The sequence below is a fragment of the Cupressus sempervirens genome, chromosome 10 (assembly GCF_028749045.1).
Source record: "Cupressus sempervirens isolate cs-2001-9-10 chromosome 10, ASM2874904v1, whole genome shotgun sequence".
NCBI lineage: Eukaryota > Viridiplantae > Streptophyta > Pinopsida > Cupressales > Cupressaceae > Cupressus > Cupressus sempervirens.
The window spans coordinates 764,915,397-764,938,744 of record NC_143127.1 but is presented as its reverse complement, the minus strand read 5'-3'; the positions used below and the strand labels follow the sequence as shown (position 1 = coordinate 764,938,744).

Here is a 23,348-nt window from a genome sequence, read left to right as displayed (position 1 = left end):
TCATCCTCCTTCTTTGGACCCCCTAGTGCCACTATTACATCCCAATTTTTGCCTAATTTAAAATTGCTCATATAGTCGTTGAGTTTCATGTGAACTCAGCTGACTATCAAAATTAGCTACAACAATGTGAAATGGTAAGATTGTTAATCATTATGGTTTCATGCGAAAATGAAGCGTTGGTTAATCGTTATGATCCCATGGGCAATTGGAATATTAGTTAATTGTTACAATGATATATGAATTGGAAATAGATGGCTAATATGATCATATGCTATGATAATTCTGACTTCGTAAAATGATGAGCAATATGTTTTTACCACGATAATATTTCACTTGCAGAAATGTGGCAAAAGAGGGGGAAGCATTGCCAAAGAAAGAATTGCGCACGGGGCACCACCTACCATTGAGCCAACAAGTATGAGTCTTGACCACCATGGCTAAGGGAAAATGTTTAGGCAAGTAAGGGAACACCAAGGGACTATCATGAGCTAATTGGGTCAACACATTTAAAAAGACGATAAAAGTATTCACTTGAGCATGGGCGAACTAAGAACAATCGTAATTTACGTTAGTAAGCTATCATTATAATAAAACATAAGGAGTAATAATATTATTCCATCCTGAGTCAATGTTTTATTATTATTTCCATTTTATGACAATGGATTTAATATTATTTCATGTCATCAACCCTTTGTATTAATTTCAACTTTTGGCAATAATCTAATATTATTATTATTACTTCTTGGCAATAGTTTATCATTCATCTTGAGCGGCTATATTTCTATATTTCTTTCCATCGGCCTTATATTATTTTTGTTTTAGTGGCCACATTAATATTTTTACTATATTGAATTGATGGCCTTGTATCTTGTAACTCCTTGCCACCTTTGCAATCTTGCTCGTAACTGATCATGCAGCTAAGTAGGCTAAGTCTTTGTGCAAACGCTCATTGAGTCTATACAACATTCTCATCTCTGGCTGAAGCATATACCACTACGTGTAGAATTATTTCTTTCTTTCACTCTCATTCTTGCTTGGCAATCTTCCTTGCATGTTATATGCACCTTCTACAAGTGATTGAATTCAACTTAATCAATATTGCAGTGCCTAATCAGAGCGGCAATAGCCAATCGTGCATCCTTGCTTCCATAGCCTTTGGTGTTTGGGCAACCCAAGTATCAATCAAATTGTTCAGGTCGTGCAAGAATCGACCACTATTTCAGGTCATGATATCATCATTGCTAGCTTATGTTTATATTTTCAGATGATATATTGAGGCATATCTGAAGTCGCTCATGAAATATTGATTAGAATCGATCATGATATGAACTGATGTTCTCTCTTTATGTAAACATCGTAAGAATGATTTAGAACTATGGCATTTTCTCATTAAAGAAACCCTCTCTCTCCAAGATCATGAATATTGGAGTATAACTTATAGAGGGATATTTGAATATATATATCTCCGACATTAAGAAATAGCGTCTTGCGAGTCAAAATAGTATTGTTTTTAAATTCAATTACCTTTTTATAATACCAGCACCATAATGGCAGATGCATTGGTTGTGCATAAAATGCTTTAACATTCAGTTGTCTTTTATTAAGTCAACGCCAGAAAGGCAAATGTATTGTTTGTGCAAATAAATGCTTTAGCATTCAGCTATCTTTTATTATGTCAAATGCTAGAATGGCAGATGTATTGTCTGTGCTTATAACTGTTTTAACATCCAGAAATTTTTTATAAATGCCACGGCTAATTCGTCAAAAACATTGGCTGTGATTACAAATGCTCATACATCCACCCATTGAATCATTCAGGAAGACCATCATGGTTGAGATGAAGGTTGTAGATTGGCAATCATTGAACTATAGTTTAATCCTGCATGATAAAAGAAAAGAATCATCAATAACTCAAGCAAGTAATTATGATTTGTTTAAATACTCGTGTCAACTCATGATTGTCCATTGTATAGGTCTTGTTGTCTAGTTGAGCAGTGGGTTGACACTTTAACACCAAGATGCTTAGGGGTTGGACAGTGGTGTCCCAAGCCTAACTCCAAAGGTAGAGAGGGTCTTTCTTAATACAAATTGAGTGGGGATATCTAAGGGTCCGCGGTTGGGAGGTTAAGCCCTTGGCAATGCTTCTCTCCACTAGATGCCAAGGTTTGCACAAGACAAAGATATGATATGCATTCAAATATTTACTAGTAACAGGTATTTTACTTTTATGAATTTGCAATTTCAAGTTGAAGATATGTTAGATGGTTTATATCGTTTAATTAGTTATTTTATTTCTAGTTGTTCGTGTTAAGGATATAGCTTCATTCGGATTGAAGCAATCTTATATTTGTTATGGATTTAATATATTGTTGAATGTATATATATGGTTGTGATAATACAAAGATATATATATATATATATATATATACTCTATTATTTTTACATATATATATAATTGTATCGATTATTATTAGTCACAAAATATTTATATATTCTTATATATACAAAAGGGGAAGTCACAACCTTCCATGATCGTGACCCTCGGATGTCATATTTATTTAGACCAATGGTTGTTGCATTAATACAATCAATAACCAAAGCATTTAGTTGATACAGCAGTCATCACAATTCAGAATTAATATATTCAGAGAAATTGATCAATTCAAAATTATACATCCAGGGATTTTGATAAGTATAAAAAAGCATAATTCAATAGTCAGTATCAAGTCTGATCAAATACAGGTTAAATTATTCTCTAGAAAAGATCTTTATTTAACATGGTATCAGAGCCTAACTAGAGAAAAAACAGTATTCAGATTTGTTCCTCTCCTTATAGAAGTCAAACTCAATCTCAATCAAAATGGTGAACAGAATCAAAGTAGAAGACAGATTGGAAGGCGTTGTAAACTTCTCTTCATGGAAAATTCAAATTATAGCCTTACTTGAAGAACTCGAACTACATTCCTTCATAGAAAAAGATATTAAGATGCCTGAAGAAGAATCAGAAAAAACTTAGAAAATATGTAAAAGTAAAGCTAAGAAGATTATAATTGATGTCGTAAGGGATCACATACTTCCCTCCATAGCAAGATTGAAAACAGCCTATGAAGTATTTAAAACTATAAAAGACAAATTTGAAATAAACAATGCAAGCAGAATACTGACATTAAAACATCAACTCTTGAATATAAAAATTAATAAAGAAGAGTCAATGACAACTTACTTCTTAAGAATCTCAAAGATAAGAGACCAACTTGCCACCAGTGGAAACAATGCAGATGACGAGGAACTTACACTAATTGCTCTAAGAGGCTTACCTATATCATGGGAACCCTTCATTCAATTCAATGTGTAAGTCCTCTCTCACTTCCAAGATTTGATCAACTCAAGATTGAATGCATTCAAGAGGAATCTCAGTTAATCTAAAGAGGAATCTACACAAATCAAGAAGGGGGGATTCAAGCCCTACATACCAACAACAAAGGGAAGAGGAGGAAGTTCAAACCAAAGAGAGGAAATAATCCTCATTATCACAAAGAAAAGGATCTATCCAAAGGTCAATGCTATCGATGTAATAAATTTGGTCACCTCCAAAAATTTTGTCCTGAAAGGAAGAAAATTCAAGCTACCACATATGAATCTCATGAAGTGGAAAATCCTCTATTTTATTTAACTTTGTCAAGTGAATTAAATACAGGTAATAATACTTGGATAATAGATAGTGGAGCTTCAAGAGATATAACTGGATTCAGAAATCAGTTTGAAACATTCAAAGAGTATTGCATAGAAGAAGTCACAATTGGAGATAATTCTACTTCCAGTAGAAGGAATTGGGACATGCTCCTTACAAATAAAAATAGGAGAAACTCTTTAACTAAAGATGTACTATTTGTACCAAAAATAAAAAGAAACCTAATTTTCATTTCAAGCCTAGCTGACCAAGGATACCACGTAACCTTCAATGAGGATAAAGTGTTACTATGGACTAAAAACTCCAACATTAAGAATGCCTTTAGTATAGGATCAAGAAATGGAAGCTTGTACAAATTAAATATTAAAGCAAAACAACAAGCACTAAATCATTAAGTCCATAATTCAAATGAACTTTGGCATAGAAGATTAGGGCACCTTGGCTTTAGTCCTCTTCCTAACATAGGGAAAATCACTATGAGAAAACCTAATCTCAAATCTGATCACATTAGTATTGGTAAAAGGTGTGTGCCCTAAGAAAAAATAAGAAAGGATACTTTCCTTTAAGTAAATATAAGTCAAGTATTGTACTAGAACTTGTCCACACTAATTTGTGTGGACCCATGTCAACACCTTCACTAAGGGGGTTGTTGTACTATGTAACATTCATTGATGATTTCTCGAGGAGAACTTGGATATACTTTCTAAAAATTAAAGAATCTAATGAAATTTTACCAAAATTCAAAAAATTTAAAGCCCTAGTGGAAAATCACACTGGAAAGAAAATAAAAACATTAAGATCAGGTATTGGAGGTGAATACACATCTGACATCTTCAAAGAATTCTATATTTATGTTGGGATTAAGAGGGAGACTACAGTACATTATAATCCTCAACAAAATGGAGTTGCAGAAAGAAAAAATAGAACTATTATAGAAGCAGCAAAAGCCATGATTCATGATCAAAAATCTCCCTATGTCTTTTTGGGCCGAAGCAACAAGTACAATAGTATACATTCAAAATAGAAGCTCACATGTAACATTAGAAAATATAACTCCCAAAGAAGCCTTTACAAGGAACAAACCAAATCTTAGTCATCTAAGAATTTTCAGTTGTCCAATCTACATTCACATTCCCAAAGAGAAAAGGTTTAAATTAGAACCTTTCGGAAAGAAAGGCATATTTGTTGGCTACAGTGAAACAACTAAGGGATACAAAGTATATGTTCCAAGACAAAAGTTTGTTAAAATCAGTAGGGATGTTAAGTTTGACGAAGATGTCACTTTCAAAACATCTTTAAACAAAGACGACAAGGAAGTTGAGAATCAGAGGGAGTTCATCATAGAAGATGATTATAATACTAAGAGTATGGTAACCTAGGGTTCCTAGTCAAGTTTTGGCTTGTACTGGTCTTAGCCAAGCCAATAGTGCAATAAGGGAACTGGTGAGTCCCAGAGTGTGAGTTAGTCATTAGGAGGTCTAATTAGGTCTTTGGAAACATTCAATGTTACTTGGTTGTCCAATGTTGCTAGGTAATGTGTAATCATTGTCATCATTGTCAAATGTGGCATTTGTGCATTTAGAGGGCTAGATTGGACAAAGAAAGGGTGGAATGGTGGTTTCATGTCCTAAGGATCATATTCAAGCATTTGGTAGGGTTTCATGAGGCCTTGACCAAGTTTGGTCTAACTATGCAAAATGTTGTCAAGATGCATGACAACTTTGCAAAATTGCAAAAGTTGTCATGACAACTTATTTTTGTTGCAAAAAGTGCATCTTCGAGCAATGGGTGAAATAACCACTTAAAAGTGGTCAAGACATGTGTGTTGGACCTATATAAGGCCTCCCTTGACCTATGACAGGGGTTGGATGACATTTTGAAGTAAAGTTGATTAGTGAACAAGCAATTTCCTGAGCAATTTTCCATAGTGCATTTTTTGTTTCTTCGGTCACTTGATGGATTGATCTCTACACTGTGGATCGTGCATGAGTTAATAGAGGTTGCTATTTAATTTTGCGTGTGATTAGATAGGTTGTTGATTCCATTTCATTGCACTTTTGTAAATATTTTGGTTTTTGTACTGTTGCTGGCCTGAACCAAGCAGTTTTGGGTTATGGAGTCATAACTCACCTTTCCAACGCAACATTTGTACGGTCTCTTGGAATGTGTGAGATGACTCCTTGTACTATAAGTGTGCAAGAGCTTGGGCCCTAGAAAGCAAGCTTAATCTTTTTACAGCGATGCCCTAGGCAAGCCAGAGAAGCATGGTTAGGGATCACAGTGGTTTTAGAAGCATTTGATGGGGTTGAGTGCATTGGTTGCTTCAATCCAAGTGGAGGGAGAGAAGGATATGAGTGTGAAGATGCCCTACGCACAAGGAGAAGTCCTGATGACATGTATTAATAGGTGTTTGAATAAACCCTTGTGATGTTGTCAACACATAGGGGAAACCCTTGTTTTTAGGCCTAAATTTAGCAACCCGTTCTACGGACAGGTTGAGGAAGTGAGACCAAGTAAATCTCAAAGGTCTTCCAAAAGGGTGTCAGGGTATGGAGTTTTTTTTCCATCTTGTTAAGCAATTTTCTGAATTGTGAGCCAAAAGGTGTGATTGGAGGCCTAATTCCTTGTAGCCCTTTTAGACCTAGTTTCAAGCAAATTCTTGAAATCGATAAGGAATTGAAGGAATTTTGGGTTGATGAACAATGTCATGGACCCTATGATCTAGAGGCAAACCTTCCTCTCAATTGTTGATTGGTTTTGGTCATATTTAATCATTTAATGTGGGTGAAGCAAGAAGGCAACCATGAAGCTTGTTAGGGGCTAAGAGGATTTGATCATTGGTGTGGACAAGTTGAAGAGGTGGAGGATTGGGGTTAGGATCCTCTTGAGTTAGGGTTAGCAAGAACCCTAACAGGCTAGAGAAGTGGCCTAGTGTAAACCCTAAAGGAGGTAGGGTTGAAGAGCAAGACTTGTTCTTACATCAATAATTCAATTGGAAATCTGAGGGAGAGCCTTTCAAAAAACAGCGACACACCTATATCTAATGCTGAGAATGATGAAGTTTTAAACCACAACAAAAGATCACTATGGGCAAGGAAAATGATTGAAAAGAACAATGTGGAACCAGATGAGGTTTCTAGAGAAAATAAGAAAACAAGAAATCAAAAATGCTATGTTGCTTTATTGACAAAACTCACAAAAACATAACCAACTAATGTTGAGGAGGCCTTAAAGTGTCAAGCATGGAAAGATGCAATGGTAGAGGAATGTCAATATATTCTAAAAAATGATGTCTAAGATATTGTTCCTAGACCTAAAGACAAATCAGTCGTATCCTCAAAATGGTTGTTTAAAATCAAATATGCACCTGACGGAAGCATTGAAAAACACAAAGCCAAATTTGTTGCAAGGGGTTTTTCTCAAATGGTTGAAATTGATTATGTATAAACTTTTGCTCCAGTTGCACGTTATAATTTAGTAAGAACAATAATTGCCATTGTTGAATCCAAATGATGAAAAATATGTCAAATGGATGTAAAGACAACTTTCTTGAACGGCGTCATTGAAGAGGAAGTATATATAGAACAACCAGAAGGATTCACTACACATGATCAGAAGCTATACGTATGTAAACTAGAGAAAGCCCTCTATGGGTTGAAGCAAGCTCTCAGGGCTTGGTATGAGAGAATAGACAACTATCTTCTCAAATTGGGATACTCCAAGAATGAAGTTGATCCGAATATACACTTCAAAATATCTAATAATGACATGTTGATAATCGTTCTTTATGTTGATGATTTGCTGATAACAGGTGCAAATCATCTTATAGCCAAATGTAAACAGGATCTCATAGCTGAATTTGACATGAAGGATCTAGGCCTTCAACATTATTTTTTGGGTTTAGAAGTACAACAGAAGGGAAATTACATCTTCCTAAATCAAGAAAAGTACACTACAGATATATTGACCAGATTTGGGATGATGGATTGTAAGCCACTATTTACTCTAGTGGAAACAAATCTTCATAAGCTTAAGAGTGAAGCAGCAAAATCAAAATCAGTAGATCCTACTCACTATCGACAAATTTTTGGATTCCTTGAGTACTTAGTAAACACTCGACCAAATATCTGCTATGCTACAAATGTATTAAGTCACTTCATGTGTGAGCCTAAGAAGATTCATCTAATAGCTGCCAAAAATATTTTAAGATATTTAAAAGGAACTATTGGACTTGGATTAAAGTATGATAATACTGAAATACAACTTCAAAGGTATTCTAATTCTGACTGGGCAGGCTGTACTATTGGCCGTAAGAGTACAACAGGGTGTTGTTTTAGTCTTGGATCAGCTATGATATCTTGGTTCAATAGAAAACAGTCAGCAATTGCTCAGAGCTCTACAGAAGCAAAATATATGGCAATTTCCATGGGAGCACGCATAGCAGTATGGCTAAGGAAACTTTTATACGGATTATTTGGAAAACCACTAGAATCCACCATAATTCACTGTGACAATCAAAGTTGTATTAAACTTTCAATTAATCCATTTTTTCATAACAAGTCTAGGCATATAGAGATTCCTTACCACTATATAAGTGATATGGTAGACATAAATTTTATCAAACTGAAGTACATTAGCACTAAAGAACAAAATGCAAATATCTTCACCAAACCTCTAGCAAGGTTGAAACTTGAATACTTCAAGAACAAACTTGGTATAACCAAACTGTAATTCAATATTATGTAAAATTGTTATTGAATATTTAATAAAATCAATATTGCAATATTGTGGATATTTTGTGGCAAGAAAGGTGACAATCTTTCATGCTGGTGAGGTCACTATTGTAAGGTGACAATCTTAACAATAGTTTGACTTGTTGTCATGTATCTTTGAAATTGTTGAAATACATGATGACAGATGTATCAAGATTGACTACATTGGATTAATAATCCGGAATGCCTTGATTTCTTGATACCGTGTTTATCACTAGATTCAGTTCTGATTTAGATAGGAATAGTGATAATGGTTTGGACAAATGCATCCTAGTAGTATGCTCTTAATCCTCTTTTCTTCTAAGAGGGAGTGTTAAGGATATAGCTTCATTCGAATTGAAGCATTCTTATATTTGTTATGGATTTAATATATTGTTGAATGTATATATCTATGGTTGTGATGATACAAATATATATATATATATATATATATATATTATTGATCCCAAAATATTTATATATTCTTATATATACAAAAGGGGTAGTCACAACCTTTCATGATCGTGACCCTAGGATGTCATATTTATTAAGAACGATGGTTGTTGCATTAATACAATCAATAACCAAGCCATTGAGTTGATACAGAAGACATCACAATTCAGAATTAATATATTCAGAGAAATCAATCAATTCAGAATTATACATCTAGGGAGTTTGATAAGTATTAAAAGCATAATTCAATAGTCAATATTCAGGTCTGATCAAATACAGGTTAGATTATTCTCTAGAAAAAATCTTTATTTAACAATTCGGTTATAGCCATTGGTTCTCTTCCATTTGAATATGTAAAGTAGTTATGAAACTGTCTTCATGTGATTATGAAAAGTAACGTATCTTATTAGTAGAAAAGGTCTATCTTACCATTAAGTAACGGTTGGTTACGATGGCAGTTATATTCATCATATTTGTTGAATGAATACTCCTTCAATTGTTAGTTAAGATATTTTAGTTAATTTGATTATAACCGTTAACCTCTTTCATATGAACAAGTAATATAGATGTTATAACTGCCCTCTCATGCTCATGGATATAAAATAGTAACTATGTTCAATGATATAATATTTGTTAGCTAAGGTTGGGAAAAAGGGGATGTTACATATGGTACCAGGGCTCTGGGTTAGACACTGAACCTTGGGCCCAGCACTGCTCCAGTGAAGCTGAAAATGTTGAATGAGACAGGATGAGTATTTACCTTGAATAACTGAATATTTTATAAAGTAAATTGGAAGATCGCACCAGAGATCATCCATGATAACCAAGAAGGGTTGAGATGAGTGGTGTAGTTCATATGAACTAGGCGGATGAAAAAACTTGCAAAAGTCAGAAAGATAAATCAGAACTATGAAAAAATAATTGGAATATAGTTTGTTTGTCAAGTCGAGCGGTGGGTGATCGAGTACATAGTATTACTAAGTAATTGGTAAAATACTTGCTTGTTATTAACAAAGACCGAGAGGTCTATATATACAAAAGAATAATGAGATGTTTCCTTAGAAAATGATCGTAAAGATTAGAAATATTATATTCTAACTAAAAGAAAGCTAAAGAAAGCTAACAGATAACTACAACTAACTAATATTAGAAACATTCTAATATTGCAATAGACTACAAACAGATAACCATTCTAATAATAGAAGCTTTTATATTATCGTAATACCCTCCCTTAATGGTTAATATATCCACAACACCAATTTGTCCTCTGAATTTAACAAACTTATCAAGACCAAGAGGCTTGGTGAGACTGTCTGCAGTCTGATCCGTGGTACGAACATACTGTAGGTCTATTGTCCCATCTTCAACCAGTTGTCATGTAGTGATAGTGAACATCCACATGCTTGGTTCATTTATGGAAGACTAGATTTTGTGCTAACTTGACAACGCCTTCGTTATCAACAAAGTGGTCAGTCCTACTGGTGACATCTGCATATCCCCAAGCATCCGACAAAGCCAAACAGCTTCACAACCTACCTTGATTGTCCCTTTGTATTCAGTCTCTATAGAGGAGAGAGAAGCTGTCTATTGCTTCTTATTGGTCCATATGACAGCACTGGATCCCAAACTGAACACATATCCAATAGTTCATATCTTATTGTTGACAGAGCCTGCCCAATCTGAATCTACGAACCCACTAAGTCTAGGATTAGAACTTTGAGAGACGAAGTCTATAATCTAAAGTGCCCTTCACATAACAAAGCACATGCTTTGCTACCATCCAATGATTAGCCTTGGGAGATGTCATAAAGCATGAGATGTAGCTTACTGCGAAGCTGATATCAGGCCTACTAGCAGAAAGGTAGATGAGGCTGCCTACTAGTTGCTTGTATGTAGTATCATCAACGGGAGGAGAATCAGACTTTGCTGATAACTTGAGACCTTTCTCCATAGGTGTAGATGCAGGCTTGCAATCCTACACACGAATTTGTCTAACAGAGCCCTGGCATATCTGGACAAACAGATGATTATACCAAAAGATTGTTGCCCAACTTCAACACCTAGGCAATAATGCATGAGCCCAAGGTCGGTCACATCAAAAGACTGACATAAATTCTATTTGATTCCATGAATCCAAGATGTCGAACTGCCAGTGATGATCAAATCATCCACATATATAACGAGAAGGATGATGTCACTATTACTAGTCTTGATGTACAAATTTGCGCCAGAAGAGCTCCTCTTGAAGCCTTGATCACTGAGGTACTTATCAATTTTTATGTACAATGCCCTAGGGGCCTGCTTCAAGCCATAGAGAGCTTTCACCAATCTGAGAACCTAATGGTCTTTACTAGAAGGCTTCGTCATGTAGACCTCTTTGTGGAGATCACCATTAAGAAAACACTCTTGACGTCCATCTAATGGACCTTCCAGCAAAATTGTGTTTCCATGGCTAGGACTAATCTGATGGTACTCATCTTTGCAAATAAGCAAAGGTTTCCTCACAATCAATTCCCTAATGCTAAGAAAAGCCCTTCACAACTAAACGAGCTTTGTACTTATCCAAAGTACCATCAAACTTGTATTTGATTTTGTAAACCCATTTGCAGCCAATGGGTTTCTTCCCTAAGGGAAGATCAGAAAGGACCCAAGTGTTATTCTTCAACAGGCTCTGGTGTTCAGATGTCATGGCTTTTTCCCACTCTGGAATTCCTTAAGCCTCGGAGTATGTTGAAGTTCAAACACATTATGAATATTGGCCCTGAGAACAAAGTTAACAGACTCTATAGGTTTTCTCTTTTTCCGAGCAGTTCTCCCATCAAAGAGCTCATCATCACGTAGATCAGCAAGTGTCTTAGCCCACCACTTAGGCTGGAGAAGAGAATGACTAACATTAGTATTAAGAGATGCTTGGTGATTAGGTTCCTCGTCAAAAGAATCTAGATCAAACTCAAGTGAAGCATCTACAAATTGAGGTGATCCCCCACGAGAAGCTATAGGTGTCTATACAGGGATCACTAGTATAGCTAGAGCTGTAGGAGCTATTGGAGCCCTCCCAGCAAGTGGACCTAATGGAAGCCTAACTCCCAAATCATGAGCCTTCATAGGCTGGTCTACTAGATCAAGAATAAGAGAAACAGACATGAATGGTCCTCATTGCTCATCAAAGACTACATCACGACTATACAGGAGACCAGATGTCTTATTAGTGTCAATCAAGCGGTAGGCTTTATGATGACTACTATATCCAGCAAGCATGAGTTTCTGACTCTTGGCATCCAACTTAGTGCATGACGCATCAGGGATCCAAACAAAAGCAAGGGAGCCAAAAACCTTCAAATGACTAATTTCGGGTCTGCGACCTAACCAAGCCTCTTCCGGAGTCTTACCTTTGACTACCACTGTGGGTGACGAGTTCAAAAGATAAATTGCAATGTTGATTGCTTCCGCCCAGAACTTCTTCGGAACATGTCTGTGTTCGAGCATGGATCGAGCCATTCCGGTGATTGTTCTATTCCGACGTTCAACTACATTGTTTTGCTGTGGTGTGTGGTTAACTAGCGTTTGATGACATGAGTATCCAAGAAGCTAGAGAATTTATTAGAACAAAATTCCCCCCATTGTTTGATCTAAGAGTAGTAATAGATTTCCCAGACTCTTTTTCAACTAAAGGTTTAAAATTCTAAAATACAAGAAATGTATCTGATTTTTTTTCAAAAAAATACACCCACATTTTTCTACTAAAATCATCAACAAACAACAGAAAATACCTAGACCCAAGAACAGAAGGAGTGGCCATAGGGTCGCAGATATCGGCATGAACAAGTTGAAGTACTTGAGAAGCTCACCATGAATCGCTACTAGTGAAATGTGTAAGATGTTGCTTCCCAACCTAGCATACATCACAAACTCCAAGCTATTGAGTTTGAATCTCTAGCAAACCAAGGACAAGCTCTTCCTGAGCAAGCTGAGAGAGATAATTAAGTGCCTATACCGCTAATGCCAAACTATGCTAACAGAAGACTGCCGACCAATAATAGCTAAGTCCTAAGAATCAGCAGTTATGGGTATGAAAATTGAGATTTTTCGACACGAAAATATATTTTTTATGCACAAAAATCGAGGCAATTTTGTACGAAACTAGCACACTTCCTAAGGTAATTTTGGTATTGGTGGACACACTTCCCGAGTCATTTTGGGCATGCATCCTGAGGTCGTAATTTTTTTATTTTGCCCTTTCAGCTATTTTATTTTGATCTACATGTGGTTTTTTGGCCGTAAATTGCTCATCCGGACTCCGCTTTTCATAAACAAGATATCATTGGAAAGCTGGTTCCGAGCCCGTCATGATAGTGCAGTTTATTTGGACTTTTGATGTTTGGTTGCTGGTTTATGCAGTCAAAGTCAAAGGTTCTATTTTTCACTCCGAGAGACATATCTTGAGACGTTCTATTTTCCAAATTCTACTCCAGGCACATCTCATTCAGTTTTTTGTTTTTTTTTGCATTATAGTGGATATCTTGGTTATTTCAAGTCCAGAGATCGATTTTGTTGCTTTAGATGATTTTTTATGGGTTGTATTATATCTTGTATCAGCCTTATGTCTCTTTTGATCTGTGTTGACATCCTTTTCTAATATTTTGGCAAACGCACTAAGATAAAGTGTCACTCTATTGCATTTCGGGATCTTGCACATCTTTGTGTTTTGTTGTACTTGCACTACATTACAAAGTACCTTGGGGGGTTTCATGTTGACCATATTTGCCATCTTCCTTTGTCAAGTGAGTGTTTCTTCCACGATATTAGCCTCATGATGTGTCAATAACATGTGTCATTATAGGTGTTTGTACTTCTTTTGCACGCTCGATGTTCCTGGTTCTTCTTTCTACAGGAGATATTCCATTCAATTTCAGTGTTCATGTCTTGCCTCTTAGCATTATAGGGGGGTTATGTTGTTTCTATTACTTTCTTGGTTTGATGGAGTGAGCTATGTATTCAATATTTGATCCTATGTATTAGGCGATTGCAATGGCTGAATAACTATGCATTTCAGTGAGATGGATCATTTACCATATAGACATTCTTTCATTCCTATTTTTGGAGGCCATGAAGATACTTTCCATCTTCGATTGATCAGCTCTTAAAACTTAGTCTTCTCTATCTGGTCATGTTCCATACAGTGGAGGTTCTTCAAATCAGCAGTTTCGCAGTGTTTGCAACTTCATGCTTCAGTGGTGTTCTTCATGATCATCCTTTTGTTCCTATCTTCTAGAACATTCTTTCCGTCTCGTTTTGAAGTAGGGTTTTTCCCATGTGGTTTTCTCTATTTCTCCTCTTTTCAAAGATTTGGTTGTGCATGGGTACCTCATCAGGCCTTGTTGCTAGGACCCAATTCTTCTTTCAATAGTAGTTTCTAGGTTTTTAGCTACTCCCTAGGTTTATCTTAAGGGGGGGTGTTAGAGTAATAAAGTATTTTCTTATTAATTAAATCATATTGATTTAATTATAGAGTATTTTCTTATTAAATAAATCATATTGATTTAATTATTGAGTCAGTATTATCTCTAATTTACTTAAGCTAAACTTTGGGCATATAATAATTAATTCTTTTATTTATTATTATCATGCAACCTAGATTAGTTACTTGTTAGGATTTTGATCTCCTTTTATAAGGATTGATCTCTTTGTAATCAATTAATTCACTTTTGATAATAGCAATTTCTTTTTACTCATCAAGAATGTCTCATCTATGGATCTGGGAATTCCATCCTCCATAGTTTTTGCTTCTCTCTTTCTCTAACAAGGTTTTGCTTCTCTCTTTCTCTAACAGGGTTTTGCATGCAGGTGATTCTTGGGCGCTGTGGGGTTGATCTTTCATCAACTTCAACAATTTCGACCATTGAATTTTGAGTTGCTCTTGAGCAAAATATTTGTCAAAGATGCAGTAGCACATTTTTCATCTGTGAAGGCACGTTCTTCGAGGCAAAAAATGGAAGACCTAGAAAACTTGAAGGGTGACCCAGAAAAGAGCTTGAAAAACCCAAAAAGTATATGTTGACGATTTTTGGATCAACTGCCTTGAAAAGCGAGGCACCCAGAAAAATTGAACAACAACCCAGTTGAGCTCTTGAAAAACCCATCAAGAGTCTGTGATCAAGAAAAAAAATTGAACCCAAAAATTAGGGCTTTCAAACAAAACCCTAGGCCGTGGCTATGAAGGCAAAGAAACCCAGAAAAAATGGCGATTTGATGGAGAAAATGCCTGATTTTCCACAGGGACTGGTGTTGCTTACTGAGACGTTTTTTTAGCAGGAGAAAAATGACCATATAAAAAACAACCTTTGTTTTTGTTTGTATGGACACGTTTTGCAGATCTGTTACAGATGAATTTCTCAAAAAAAATGGAAACCCTAGATGGGCTATTGAGAAAAACCTTAGAAATAATTTCAAAAATTTTAGGCATATAACTTTGAAGGAAATTATAATTTTTTCAATAAAATTTAAAGTATTGGCTTTGATACCATATTACGAAGAAATTGGTAAATATTTGTTTGTTATTAAAAGAGACCAAGAGGTCTATATATACAAAAGAATGGAACAATGTTTCCTCAGAAAACGATCGTAAAAAATAGAAACTTTATATTCTAGCTAAGAGAAAACTAATAGTTATCTATAGCTAACTAAATATTAGAAACATTCTAATATTTACAATAGATTACAAATAGATTACCATTAACTAATAATAGACGTTTATCTATTATCGTAATAATTGGATCCCTTGTATAGAATTTCTTAGAGAAATGTACCCTCTATTATACTTTTAGCCTGAGAACATTGTATTCAGAATACCATTATTATTCAATAAAGTGGCATTTCAGTGTAGCTGGGTTTTCCTCCCTTGAGAAGGGTTTTCCCAGGATATTTCGGTGTCCTTCTGTTCATCCCTTTATGTTTTTCTGTTTATCTCTCTTTCTGGTTCAAAATTTAACACTTCGAAGTTTCGGACCCTTGAGAATGGTCATAACCATTCTTATTCAAAACCAATCCCTTAATGATAACTCTTCAAGACCAAATGCTGCCTTGTTTATTTCTTAATTGCTGCTTTAGGTGCTTTGGATATTTTAATCACTGGGATTTACCAACCTCTACTTAACAGATACCATGAGTGTTGTTTATCTATATGCTAATCACTGCTGCTAATACTGTATTACCATCCTTTAACATTGATCACTGTCATGGATTACTGTGTGCTGCATTATGTATTAACTGATTAAATCACTGCTTTATTCTACAGCTTTACTGATCGTTGAAATGAATTTGATCACTGAAACAGTGAAATGAGTATGACTGCTGTAGGATAGATTTAAATGATGGATTGACTCCTTGGTGCTGCCTTCAGATTTGAAGTTGTGATGTCTTAAAAATAAGACGATTTTCTGTTGATCGGTGCAAAGTTATTTTATTTATTCTTTCTCAAAAGAATAGTTGATAAGGTACTAGGCATGACGTGAATCAGGCCAGTATTTAATTATATTCACACAAAAAACTATTGAGGTAAACCAAACCTTCATTTAAATCCAAATGGATCATGACGATTCTTCAAGTTAAAACCTTTGCAAAAAATCAGATAGAGTTAAGGTGCTTTGGGATATATATAGAAACAGAACTTCACTTCAGTAAAAGCATAATCTAGACACAATGTAGAAAGGTGGGCATCCCTTAGCATGATGATCCACTCTGAAGACTCTAAAGAAATAGACCGTTCCCGAAGTCCATAAATTGTTGAAGTTTTATGAAAAAACTGCAAACAGAGATTTTTGTAGACTCAATACTTGGACCAATTTCTGTGGCACATCATCATGATCGAAGAAAATATTTGGATATTGGATTTTAATCTTGAACTCAATATGTTGGTAGCAAGTCACAAATAAGAGGTCAGCTAGGCCCTAAACCAATAGAAAATTTATTGATCACAGCTTCCAGCCCAGCCATAAGAAGTTCCAATAGCGGGAATAATCAGTGTTAGCCTCTCCTGGACATGATGCCCTGATGTGCAGGCTTTGAATTGACTTCGCTACTGGGTTCTCCTCCCTTGTTTGATACACAAAAAAAGTCATAGAATGTTCTCATCATTTCACTTCATCTTGTTACCTGGTTTCACCTGCTAGGGTATCTATGGTAAAAGGTGAGCCAAGAAGTACTAGTAGGAAAAAAAATTAATGGCTTTCAAATTTCTTAGAATGTACAGAAAATGATAAGCCATGACCATTCACAATAAAAAGAGGCCAGAAGGGCATCATGCAAAACACAATATAGATAGACAATTAAAATGGGCAGCACTTCTAGGGCAGGGCAATTATTTTCCTTGCATCCTCTTTAACAATCTAAAAATAAAAAGAATTTGACAATATAATATAATTGATGAGCTCCAAGCGAATTTTACTTTTGCATCAACATTCTTAGATCAAATTCTATGTTTCCATTATCAAATTTAAGGAAAAAGAGATGTGTGTATTATTAGACCCTGCCTATATAATAAGCAGGGAACTAATGTTTTCGTTAGTTCTCATCAATTAAATTTTACAATAAAAACAATTCAACATTTCTAAAGTTTGGGATCTTCATTTTAAATAATATATTTCTGCAGATTATTTTTAATTTTCTATTGGCTAGGACCAATTTTCCTAGGGGTTAATTGTATTTTTAAATTCAAAAAAAAACTGGGAAAATTATGGGCAGTTTCTTGATTTCTCTAGCAACTTCTTTTGCGCGTCGATTCCATGGCCATAGCACTAGATCCGTGTTTGAATCCCCTTCTCGCAGTGTGAGATTCCACCATCTCTGTGTCAAGCATCCCGTGAATTTCACACCAAAACAAGGGCTGCATATAATGGAGTTGGATAAGCTATGCTAAACCATAGAGCCATCTAGAAAAGAGTGACAACTCCTAAGCAAAATGGGTTCAACTTCTTTAGTTCTCGCTTTGAATGGACTCTGCTTAACATCCGTGGAAATTTGTGACATAAAAATCGTTGAGTGTCGGTCTACAGAGTGCCAAATCTACATGGTGGGAGGGTGGGAGATATGTGGCTCATTGGGCACCGGCCCAATGAATCTGTTTCTTTAAACCAGCTATAATTCCTTAGAATAGTAGGGTTTCTCATCGGTTAATGCAGATAATTCTTATCAGTGGGCTAACTTTCAGATTTATTTTATCTGCCCCTGCTATTAGGGTCTCCATGACCCCAGGGCATTAGGGTTTCATGTGTGCAATTTCCCAATTACTGGAAGAAATTCTTGCTTTGTACCTTGTTTTTCTCTTGAATTCCTCTGACTCCAAAGAATTTTGTAGATGTCAATTGCTAGCTTCATGTAAAATCAGTTGCATAGGTTCTTCATGAATCCATCTATGATTAGGTTTCTCTAGAATGAATTGCACAGTTTGGCTAGGTTCTGATTCATTTCATGTCCACTAGACTGGGTGTTGTTTTGGATTTGATAACATGAGACATCTGAACAAATCTGTTTTGAATGATTTTCTTTTCAAGATGCCCTTGAAGGAAATTATACTGCATTATGTTATAGATGTAAATTAACTGCACTCGATCAACCTAAATCATAATATCACAGATTGTTTTAATGACAGACACAGTATGTGGATGACGGTGGTGAAGGGGCATTAAGATTTTGATTAATTTTGAGTTAATGTTTACCATGTGTTATAATGATAGGAACCACAATCGCAATCAAAACTTTAGAAAAAAAAATGTCCAGCATTTGTAACTGCTCAATCAATGTAAATTGATTGGTAATTTTTTGTTGAATGAGAAGATATGAACATCTTCTGCAGTTCCAAATTTTACATTGAATAATTCTGTTAAAAAAAATTATTCTACCTTCTTTTCCTTTTACCTGTTTTATTTATTTTTCATCTTGTGATTCGGCTTCCATATTGATTACGCACCAGTGTTACCAGGCTGAGTGTAATTAGAAGGATCCCCCTATTGTTTATGGTTGGGAATCTACTTGGGGTTCATAACTCCAGCAATGTGTTTCAGGGGAAGCGACTCGTTTTGTAATTTAGACCAAATGCCAATGTGAAGAATTCTTTGCAGTGATGTGTGTAGTGTTGGAAATAATAAATGATGTGGTTCATAGTTTAAACCTTTGTGATTGTATTTAGGAAGCCGTTTTAGTAACATATGATGGAATCTCATGTGAAATTTTTTTCTGTCCATTTACGTTTTTTTTTCTCTTTCTATAGATACATAAGAAACTGCAGACGTTAGTAAATGGATAGAGCAATTCTATCATGGAGGAAACCATTTGATCCTGTCCACCTTAATATGGTGTTTTGAGAGCATAACTCAAAATTAGGGTCTGTTGGGCTTGCTTGTGCCACTTTCCATGTGTGTTTGTTGGGAGCATAAATCCAAATTTAAGAACTGGTCTTAGAAGTGGGCATAGCAGCTCAGTGGTAGAGTACTCTAGCAGAAAATGGAAGGTCCTAGGCTAGAGACCTAGCTGGTCCACGCAAGCTTTCTATGGTATTAGAACCAAGCCCAGGCTAGGCGCCCAAAACATTCATTCTATCGAAGTGACATACCAGAGTTGTTAGAAATAAGATACCTCAGGAGCCAGTCCTATGAGGTGTCTTTGATTGCTCATCCAATTGCTTTATTCTGGGTGAATTTTGATTGTCAAACTAATAGTAGTTTTGGAATTATGCTCTCATGCACTGTGTATCCTCTTCATTTGAAATAAATTAAGCTAAGATAATATAAATTTCAACTTCTTTACTTTTAATATTAAATTTTATAGAATTTTCTAGTAACCATTTCCCATATTCCACAAAGTCTAGAAACATGAATTACAACAAGACTCATTTCCGAACTTTAAGAACCTCTGCCAATTTAAAAAATATAAGGTATTATTCTCCTGGAGATTGTATCCAGACCCAGAAGCTTCAATCCAAAAGTAGATACATCATTGTTAACCAAAATACCCCTAACCTGGCCCATTGTGATCAACATGCAGAGCTGCAAATACTACAATACAGCTATGCCCGACCCTTGCATAAGGTAGGGAGTCAGGCTCTCCCAGAACTCTTGTTAATACAAGAGAAGTTAAGATGGCACGCTCACCTTATCAATATAAGTTTGGAGACTCTGAACAACAGAATGGATGTAATCTCTGAGCATAGGAGGGCGAGCGCATTGCACGGGAATGTTCATGTATCTTCTTCTCTCAAAAGCCTCTGCATCATCGTCGTCGTCTATCATTATTAATATTTATCCCCTTCCCCGAGCAATGAATCTCATATAAGGAGAAAAAGCAGTTCAAAGTGAGCAAAAATTACTCAACAAATACCTGCCGGGTAGATGCCCCGAATATAAACCACAAAATTGATGACAACTTCGAGAAACTCTGTTAATGTACGGACAATCTCTCCTGCAATGAAAAATATGAACTGTGAAACCCATATATCCAGATGTTAATTCAAAAGAAAGAAGGCAAACTAATTTTGTATATCAATGACTGAACAATTACATCAAATTTTCAAACCTTGAGGAGAACGTTTAGAGCGATCCATGTCTACGCCAAAAAGGCCAAAGAAAACGGCAAAAGAAAACTCAGCGCAATGGAATAAGCACCTATTTTATGAACTGCGGACCTTTCATATTGTGAAATTTGCATTTATACTTAGCTTTTTATTTGATGGTAGAGTGTTTTTAATTTTTATTTTTTTACTTTTTCTTCTTTTATGAAATTGTAGTTTGTAAGGATTGCATTTTGTGATATGTCATTAGTTAGTGTTGTAGTATTGTAAGAACTTTTGTCTAAGTTTTAAATTTTAAACAATGATTAATCTTTTCATTTACAATCAATAAAAATTTCTTATTTTGTATTTTTATGTTTATTTTTTATGTTTTTCATTAAAAAATGTATCAACTTTTATCTATTGTTGTCTCAAATGAATGGTGATATATTTGTTGTGGTCAAGTTGGAGGCTCCATAGATTTCAATGCAAGAGGAGAGAATATCAAAGGGAAGTAGTAAGGATTTTAGTTGGGATTCTAGTTGGAATTTATTTCCTCTTACTTTTTACTAGCGTTTCACATTTGTTAAGGCACAAGTATATATTCAAACTTTTTTGGCATCTTGTTATTGGCCTACATCTTGGTGGAAGAATGAAAGGAAAGGTTGTTTGAATTACAATACTAAAGAAGGCACATGTCACAAGGTCTCGATCAAAGGTTGGTGTAGAGCATAGATTAAAAAATATTGCATGGTTCATACACTTTTGCAATCAAATTCAAGCCTAGGGACATGGGATTTTGGTTTATTTTAATTTCCACTTTTCTCAACAGATCATTTGTATCTGGATTTAATCAAGGAAACAAACACCTTGCACTAGATGTGCCACTGGAGCCTCTTGTTCATCATGCCAAATGAATAAACAATAAACATCCTCCTCTTGTGTCATGCTTTGCTTTTCATAATTGTATTGCATTCTTAGTTTCTTCCCTATAAGGCTTTGCATGCACACTATTATTGCAATGTTCTTCATGGTGGTATTTCCTCTGTGTACTAGTTGCTTTTGGGGTTGTGGATTGTCTTTTGTGATTGATTTGTTAGGCTTGAATTGATGCCCTCTTGTCAGATTCAGCTGTGAGTACTTTTACAAAGATTTCATTTTATTTTCTTTATTTTTTAAACTTTTGGTTGTTAAATCTTAAAATAAGGTTTTGGTTCCTAGATCTTATTATCCATTTGCAGTAGTGGTTGGTTTCTTTTTTAAGATTATACACAATTAGGTAGGAAAATTAGCTTTCCAAGTAGATAGGATGATACTATTGCAAATTTGCCATTGCACATGGAATAAATGTTTCCTTCTAAAATTAGATATGCAATTAGATGTAATGTACAAGTCATTCATATTATTTGGCATCTAATTAACTACTGCAAAAGACAGTCTTTAACTTTTAGTTGAGTCATTGTAATAATTTTGGTTAGTGTCATTATTACACTCATTGCAAACCATTGTTATTGCCTATTTCATAATCTTATCTGTAACAATTATAATTTCACAAGCTAATTAATTTCCATCCTTTATATGTTACAATGTATTCACAACAAGCCAAGCCAAGAAAATATTTTAAATGTATTCTCTACATTTTCACATCTCTACATAAATGTCAAGAAAGGGGGCAAAAATCAAAACAAATTTTGAAGGTTGGATTTGAAGAGCCTCACACAATGCTTTGTTATAGAGGCTCCAATAGATGTTTTAGGAGCCCATTCATCTCTAAACATTGTTATGATCCATTTAATTATTAATCACTAGCAACTTTTGAATCTAAATTATTATATTCATGAATCAGATGAGATTGGTCATTTTATCTCCAATCAAATGACACTTGCATAGAATGCATGCATTTTGGAGTTCTTAGCTACTATAAATTTTGGAAGTTTTGTGATGAGAATTTGGTACTTATAATGCTAAAAAAATTAGTCTTCCAATATTATTGTGATCAATGTTGAATATAGGTGTTCTTTTCTTTGCTTTTTTTTTTTCTGCTCAACAACTCTAGATGCATGCAATAAACACTATATTCTAAAATGAAAGAAATTTACTTCATCACTCTTTCTATTGCTCTTTCTAAAATTTTGGTCATGTTTTACAATATCTCCCAATTATAATCCAATCAAATCTATATTTTTCAATCAAGATCTTTGTGGTGTGATAATACTCATATCTACTTTGTTAAAATATTTCTTACTCGTTAAATAGTATAATACTTTTCTTTCTTTATAGTCCCATTTTTTAGAAAGTCGATGAACTATACATTTGGACTAGGACACTTCTAATAGAAGGCTCAAATTTTAGTCTATTATTAAAATTACTTATGCTTGTTAAATAGTAGGTTGGACAAGCATTGAAGCATTAATATAAAATTATACAAATAGGAGAACCCCAAAAATGGACTTACAAGATCGTAGGTTTTCTCAACAAGAAGGTTTAAAGATTCTTCTTTAACCAACAAACAAGCTCTCTTCTTAGAAAAATAGACAACCACATCTTTCATCTACGTTCTAGCAACCTTCCTCAACTACTCATTTTTAAGAAGATAAAAAACAACTATCTCATCAAGTCTATTCAATAGTTTGTTCTTGAAATTCTTTTTCACCTACAATAAAATTAAAAGAAAAATTAGTGCAGTGGTTTTTCTTTTAAAAATAGTAGTAATTTAATGACAATTAAGATTTTGCAAACCATTACTTAATTACACCAACCTCTTGCATTACTATATAGTGTGCAACTTTTATGGACGTGAGTCCAGAGAGTCCTAGAAGCAACAACTCTACTCCAAGTTTGGATGTTATTATAAATATTGTATTGGAAAATTTAACTATCTAACCATTCTCATCTGTCAATCTACCATCATCAA

General features: G+C 34.9%; 1 protein-coding gene across 1 annotated transcript in view; it reads right to left on the bottom strand.

Moving 5' to 3' along the window:
- The window catches only part of REV7 (DNA-binding HORMA family protein), a 61,150-nt gene extending 40,552 nt beyond the window's left edge, over positions 1-20,598 (bottom strand). The window contains exons 1-3 of the mRNA XM_089804910.1: positions 20,461-20,598; positions 20,266-20,346; positions 20,040-20,152 (exon numbers count right to left, since the gene is read on the bottom strand). Of these exons, the coding sequence (XP_089661036.1) occupies positions 20,040-20,152; positions 20,266-20,346; positions 20,461-20,488 (222 nt within the window). The 5' untranslated portion in view covers positions 20,489-20,598. The remainder of the gene's footprint in view (positions 1-20,039; positions 20,153-20,265; positions 20,347-20,460) is intronic.
- Between the last annotated feature and the right edge of the window lie 2,750 nt (positions 20,599-23,348).